Source organism: Nerophis ophidion, linkage group LG04 (assembly GCF_033978795.1).
Source record: "Nerophis ophidion isolate RoL-2023_Sa linkage group LG04, RoL_Noph_v1.0, whole genome shotgun sequence".
Lineage (NCBI taxonomy): Eukaryota > Metazoa > Chordata > Actinopteri > Syngnathiformes > Syngnathidae > Nerophis > Nerophis ophidion.
This window is the reverse complement of record NC_084614.1, coordinates 57084983-57092873: the sequence shown is the minus strand read 5'-3', so window position 1 is coordinate 57092873 and position 7891 is coordinate 57084983. Positions and strand designations below refer to the sequence as shown.

The following is a 7891-nucleotide window of genomic DNA, read 5'->3' as shown; positions in this document are numbered from 1 at the left end:
TGTAAAGATGACTAAAGAGTGTTATTCCATGTCTAATCAAAAGCAATAAACAAGGGACCACTACTTATGTCTTTGATAGGCTGCAGCACCCCTGTGACGCTGAACAGGACAAGCGGTAGAAAATGGATGGATGTTGTCAATAAATGATTTGGTCATTATATTAATGACAACTAATCTCCAAAGATATGCACCTGGGGATAGGTTGATTGGCAACACTAAATTGGCCCTAGTGTGTGAATGTGAGTGTGAATGTTGTCTGTCTATCGGTGTTGGCCCTGCGATGAGCAGCTGAGATAGGCTCCAGCATCCCCCGCGACCCCGAACAGGACAAGTGGTAGTAAATGGATGGATGAATGGATAATGAAACACTTTTTGTCCCCGAAAGGACACCGTAGTGTAATTCAACACATGGAACCATTAGGACAAGCCTTACAAGCTAATGAGACAATTTAGTGAACGGCATAAATGACATTTATGGCTCTTTAAAGGGAGCCTCTTGAATAGCTGTTCAAAAGACTGGCTCATTATTATAGGTACTTTTTTTTTATCAGGGAAATAATCAAAAGTATCACTTATACGATAAAATGTAAATGAGAACAATTTAATTTAAACAGGATGATGTTGTGGCTTGACCAGCCCTTTGAGACATTTGTGATTAAGGGCTATATAAGTAAACTTTGATTGAATGATACTCAATTGGTGGGATTATTATTCTGTAATTATTCTATAATTATTCTGCAATATTGGCTATTATTTTATTTTTTGTTGTGCTGTCATGATAATGCGGTTCCATATTTCTATGCTATAGTTAGAATTTTACCTCACCTAAAAAAATAATAGCGTTTTAACAATATAGAGAACCAACACAAATAATAAGTAGGAATAAAATGCATTAATGGAAATAAAAAGTATAAATAAAACTACAATAAAAATTAGGACATAATAAAAGTGTGAGTACAAAATTGGACCGCCATACCAGGTGCGTCGACGCTTGAACTGTTACCCTTCAATAAGAAACCAGAAGTGCAAATCCAAATAAAATAAAAAATAAAATAAATAAATGCAATTAAAAATAATAAGGAAAACATATTTATTTCTATATTTTACATATAAAAGAATATATATATTTTTTTAATTTCAAAGAATGTTATTCAAATTATTTCAGTTACCTTAACTCTGACTCATTTTCAAGTCCATTTGCCAGTCAGGTGGCAATTTCCTTTCTAAGTTTGCATGTGCATTAAAAACAGGTCGAAACAAACGGCTCATAACCAGGAATCGGTTCTCATCATTCACTTAAAAAGGGGCTGTTTGCAACATTTATACAAATACCTACAGGATGCCAACTTACCAATGTATTTTACACAGTATATGTTTCTCCAAGAGGAGCAGTGGGCAGCAGCGGTGGTCGCGCCCGGTGATCATTTTTTGGTAATTTAACCCCCAATTCCAACCCTTGATGCTGAGTGCCAAGCAGGGAGGTAATGGGTACCATTTTAATAGTCTTTGGTATGACTCGGTCGGGGTTTGAACTCACAACCTACCGACCTCAGGCCAGACACTCTAACCACTAGGCCACTGAGCAGGTGCATGTCTTTGTAGGTGGGAAGAACCGGAGTACCCGGAGGGATCTCATGCGGTCACAGGGAGAACATGCAAACTCCACACAGAAAGGTCCCGTGCCCGGGATTGAACCCAGGACTTTCGTATTGTGAGGGACACGTACTAACCCCTGTGTCACCATGCTGCCCTATTAACTTTAGGCGTTGTTAGCTAATAATGGCCATTTAGACAGCTAGTGTTGGGGACGGCATGGCAAAGTTGGGAGAGTGGTCGTGCCAGCAATCTGAGGGTTACTGGTTCAATCCCCACCTTCTACCATTTTAGTCACGTCCGTTGTGTCCTTCGGCAAGACACTTCACCCTTGCTCCTGATGGGTTCTGGTTAGCGCCTTGTATGGCAGCTCCCACCATCACTGTGTGAATGTGTGTGTGAATGGGTGAATGTGGAAATACTGTCAAAGCGCTTTGGGCTGCTTAAAAAGGGGTAGAAAAGCTCTATACAAGTACAACCATTTACCATTTAACTTTAGGTGTTGTTAGCTAATAATGGCCATTTAGACAGCTAGTGTTAGCTGTCATTGAATGTATATTCGATCATAACAACAACATGACTGCGTATTGTTCATTGCTTCTCTTGGTCTGCTTTTGTATGTGTGCGTGTTCCCTGCAACTATGTATTGACCGCTATAAACACCAATCATTTTTATTCGGGCTGGTAAAATGTCTTTATTATATAAACTGTGTAATTGTTAAAAAATATCGACAATTTTCAAACATAAGTGTTTGTTAAACCACTAATAGTAACTATTGGTGTTCTTGTTAGGCCCTGCGATGAGGTGGCGACCTGTCCGGGGTGTACGCCGCCTTCTGCCCGATTGTAGCTGAGATAGGCACCAGCGCCCCCCGCGACCCAAAGGGAATAAGCGGCGGTAGGAAATGGATGGATGGATGGTGTTCTTTTTATAATTTTTGCTTTGTGAGGAAGTCCCAAACAGCACCGTAAAAGAGCCAGCCGTTCAAAAGAGACAATTCGATCGTGAACGTCACATCCCTAGGGAATGGTTTTATTTCAAATAATTGTATTGATTTTATGTCATTTAAACTTTAAGAGCAAACAGTTGCTGTGTGTACTGCTTGTGGGACTCTGGAAGCCCAAGCCACGCCCCTTGACAGCATCTGTAGAGTGTGCTCATTTAAGTTTTCCACTTCAGTGGCACACAGTGACAGATAGTTGTAACCGGTGGGGACTAGTGCAAGTCTATCTGGGAAATAATCTGCCCGCGCGTTAAGCTGCTTTATCTCCGCCGAGCCGAGCCTGAACCAGGACAGACAACACGAGTGGAGGAAGAACAGGAAGAACCAAAAACAAAGCACCAAGTTGGATAATTCATCGGTTTTTGGAGGAAAAGAAAAGGAAAAAATAATTTAGTTTGCAGTTGACTGAAGCAGAACACCAGTGCACACTGAGAATCGAACAGTGGGAAACTGGCAACGGTTGTTTGGGCATGGAACATATTACACTTTGGATATTCTTGATAACTACTTACGTTTTGTCAGGTAAGATCACCTATTATTTTACTATAAAAAATGTGGGGTTAAAGACACCCAAATGTAAAAAAATATGCAAACATGCAGATCCAGATATGGTCTCATACAAAGTTGCATTAGGGAATCAAATGCTGCAATAGTACAATACTGCAAATATCAGAATCGAATATTTCATATTTGGCAAAATAAATATTTCTGATGAAATTAATTGAAATACACCAGCACAAAATCTGTCCAAATCATATATTTTATATTATAAATACAAATCGTATGTACAACTCTTGGTTAGTTCAAATGTATTTTGAACATGTATACAGTTACGATATGATATATCACATATTTCTCATCTGTCCTTACAACATGCCTGAAAAGAAATAGGGAGAGACAAAGCTTATTTAATCATACGCCTTTTCCACTTCATAGCAATTACACACACATGTTCACTTCCTCTTCTCAATTTAAAATCAAATTACATAAATTAGGCTTCACGGTGACAGAGGGGTTAGTGCGTCTGCCTCACAATACGAAGGTCCTGCAGTCCTGGGTTCAATCCCAGGCTCGAGATCTTTCTGTGTGGAGTTTGCATGTTCTCCCCGTGAATGCGTGGGTTCCCTCCGGGTACTCCGGCTTCCTCCCACCTCCAAAGACATGCACCTGGGGATAGGTTGATTGGCAACACTAAATTGGCCCTAGTGTGTGAATGTTGTCTGTCTATCTGTGTTGGCCCTGCGATGAGGTGGCGACTTGTCCAGGGTGTAACCCGCCTTCCGCCCGATTGTAGCTGAGATAGGCGCCAGCGCCCCCCGCGACCCCAACAGGGAATAAGCGGTAGGAAATGGATGGATGGATTACATAAATTATTTCTAAATACAAGTGTTTGATTTTATTAGATTGTTCAAGTGTAACTTATAATGTGGGCTGCAGTGAGTGTCCATTATAGTTATGCATCCTGTACCCTCAGTTGCATAGATATATATATTATATATATATATATATATATATATATATATATATATATCCATCCATCCATCCATTTTCTACCCAGGATTGCAGGACCTTCGTATTGTGAGGCAGACGCACTAACCCCTCTGCCACCGTGAAGCCCCTATATATATATATATATATATATATATATATATATATATATATATATATATATATATATATATGTGTGTATGTGTGTGTGTGTGTATACACACACAGTACAGCTGGATGGATGAATATATGTGTACATTTATTTGACATTTTTGTATATCCGTACATACATACAAATACATATACATATATATAAACATATATACAACACAGCTGGATGATATAGATTGATAGATATATCTATCCATCCATCCATTTTCTACCGCTTGTCCCTTTTGGGGTCGCGGGGGGTTGCTGGAACCTATCCCAGCTGCACATGGGCGGAAGGCGGGGTACACCCTGGACAAGTCGCTATCTCATATAAGTGTATATATATATATATATATATATATATATATAAAGTATATATATATCCATCCATCCATCCATTTTCTACCGCTTATTCCCTTTTGGGGTCACGGGGGGCGCTGGCGCCTATCTCAGCTACAATCGGGCGGAAGGCAGGGTACACCCTGGACAAGTCGCCACCTCGTCGCAGGGCCAACACAAATAGACATACAACATTCACACTCACATTCACACACTAGGACCAATTTAGTGTTGCCAATCAACCTATCCCCAGGTGCATGTCTTTGGAGGTGGGAGGAAGCCGGAGTACCCGGAGGGAACCCACGCATTCACGGGGAGAACATGCAAACTCCACACAGAAAGATCCCGGGCCTGGATTTGAACCCAGGACTGCAGGACCTTCGTATTGTGAGGCAGACGCACTAATCCCTCTGCCACCGTGAAGCCCCTATATATATATATATATATATATATATATATATATATATATATATATATATATATATATATATATGTATGTGTGTGTGTGTGTGTATATACACACACAGTACAGCTGGATGGATGAATATATGTGTACATTTATTTGACATTTTTGTATATCCGTACATACATACAAATACATATACATATATATAAACATATATACAACACAGCTGGATGATATAGATTGATAGATATATCTATCCATCCATCCATTTTCTACCGCTTGTCCCTTTTGGGGTCGCGGGGGGTTGCTGGAACCTATCCCAGCTGCACATGGGCGGAAGGCGGCGTACACCCTGGACAAGTCGCTATCTCATATAAGTGTATATATATATATATATATATATATATAAAGTATATATATATATATAAAGTATATTTATTTATATATACATGCAGTATATATATATATATATATATACATGTGTATGTATATATATATATGTATATATGTATACATATATATATATATGTATATATATATGTATAGATGTATACATATATATATATGTAGGTGTGGGAAAAATCACAAGACTAGAACTGTTTCATGAGGGGTTCCCTCAATCATCAGGGGATTTTAATGGAAGCATTCACATACAATGGTTTATATAGGGCACAGAGTGGGTACAGGCAGGCGTAGGGGCGTGGTGATTGGCTCATGTGTTACCTAGGAGGCGTTTCCGTCTGTGGCGGCATGTTGAAATGATTTCACTGCGCTTATTGAGGGATGATAGATCTGGATGATATATAATAAACAGTTTCTCTTTTAAGCATAGGTTGCATCTTTTCTTACCACTGTTGTAAGGTGTGCTGGATGAGAGAATTTGCCATGTTATTGAATATTCAACATTATTGTCTTTGAGGTTCCAAATGTGTTTGCTGAGTTCTGTAGAATTCCGCAAAGTTTGGTTTCTAAAGGAGGCGTTGTGATTATTCCATCTTGTTTTGAACGCTCCTTCGGTTAATCCTACGTACGTGTCGGATGTGTTAATGTCCTTGCGTGTTACCTTTGCTTGGTAAACGACTGATGTCTGTAAGCACCCTCCGTTGAGAGGGCAATCAGGTTTCTTGCGACAGTTACATTCCTTATTGGTTTCAGAGTCGTATAGTCTGGGGGTGGGCAGTCCTTTTGCAATTGCTTTGTTGTGGTTTGAAATGATTTGTTGTATGTTATTCATACAGCTGTAGCTCAATTTAATGTTGTTCTTGTTGAATATTTTTCTTAGGGTGTTGCCTTTGGGGAAGTGTTTGTCGATCAGAGTGAGGAACTTGTGGCCGATATTGGTTGAGACGTTTTTGCTGAATGGCGGATTGTACCAGATGATGTTGTTTCGTTTTCTGCTCTTTTTTGGTTGGTTTCCTGGAGTGGGTTCATAAGTGAGGGTGAAGTTGTATCCGCTTTCATCAAGTGTTTTCTGGGACGGGGGGGTTGCTTGGTCGAATTCAGCTTTGCTGGATGATAGCATCGATAGCCTTTTATTAATTCCGGTAGGTATTCTTTTCGTGGTAGTGGGTGGGTGGTTGCTGTCATGGTGCACGTATTGGAGTGTTGTGTTGGGTTTCGTGAATGGTTGGTAGCTGTTATTTCTCAGGTTGAAAGTGACGTCAAGGAAGTTGACGGTTTGCTTGTTGGCTTCAATCGTGATCCGTAGGCCGTTTTCTTTGAAGATTTGGCATATGCGCTTCTTGGTGTTCTCGCTGCTCCTTGGCGAGGTGCAGCACACTGCCAGTCCGTCATCACGGTAAATACCAAGGCTCAGGTTGAGGCTAGCAAGCTGGGAGAGGAGGAAACTCCCAACGAGTTCCCAACAACTTCACCCTCACCTATGAACCCACTCCAGGAAACCAACCATATATATATATATATATATATATATATATATATATTAGGGGTGTGGGGAAAAATTGATTCGAACGCGAATCGAATCGCTTACGTTGTGCGATTCAGAATCGATTCTCATTTTTAAAAAATCGATTTTTTGGGGGGGGATTTAAAAATTATTATTATTTTTTTAAAATCAATCCAACAAACCACTACACAGCAATACCATAACAATGCAATCCAATTCCAAAACTAAACCTGACCCAGCAACACTCAGAACTGCAATAAACAGCAATTGAGAGGAGACAAACACGACACAGAACAAACCAAAAGTAATGAAACAAAAATTAATATTATCAACAGTATCAATATTAATTATAATTTCAGCATAGCAGTGATTAAAAATCCCTCATTCAATCAATCAATCAATCAATGTTTACTTATATAGCCCTAAATCACTAGTGTCTCAAAGGGCTGCACAAACCACTACGACATCCTCGGTAGGCCCACATAAGGGCAAGGAAAACTCACACCCAGTGGGACATCGGTGACAATAATGACCCAGTGGGACGTCGGTGACAATGATGACTATGAGAACATGATACTGTGATACTGATGATACTGATGACTATGAGAACATATGAGAACATATGAGAACATGATACTGTGAAAGATCAATCCATAATGGATCCAACACAGTCGCGAGAGTCCAGTCCATAATGGATCCAACACAGTCGCGAGAGTCCAGTCGAAAGCGGATCCAACACAGCAGCGAGAGTCCCGTTCACAGCGGAGCCAGTAGGAAACCATCCCAAGCGGAGGCTGATCAGCAGCGCAGAGATGTCCCCAGCCGATACAAAGGCAAGCAGTACATGGCCACCGGATCGGACCGGACTCCCTCCACAAAGGAGAGTGGGACATAGAAGAAAAAGAAGAGAAACGGCAGATCAACTGGTCTAAAAAGGGAGTCTATTTAAAGGCTAGAGTATACAAATGAGTTTTAAGGTGAGACTTAAATGCTTCTACTGAGGTG

At 40.2% G+C, this 7891-nt stretch overlaps 1 protein-coding gene across 5 annotated transcripts in view; it reads left to right on the top strand.

Annotated features, from left to right (window-relative positions):
* The window catches only part of nectin1a (nectin cell adhesion molecule 1a), a 48725-nt gene that overhangs the window by 1792 nt on the left and 39042 nt on the right, over positions 1–7891 (top strand). Inside the window, exon 2 of one of the 5 annotated variants that reach the window (XM_061898561.1) lies at positions 2386–2491. The exons of 3 other annotated variants lie outside the window; for them this stretch is intronic. Coding sequence is in view for 1 of the 2 variants with exons in the window: in XM_061898559.1 (XP_061754543.1) it covers positions 3068–3119 (52 nt within the window). In the remaining variant the exon portion in view is untranslated. Of the gene's footprint in view, positions 1–2385; positions 2492–2594; positions 3120–7891 lie in introns of those variants that run through there. One more of the 5 variants, XM_061898559.1, reaches the window with a different exon arrangement.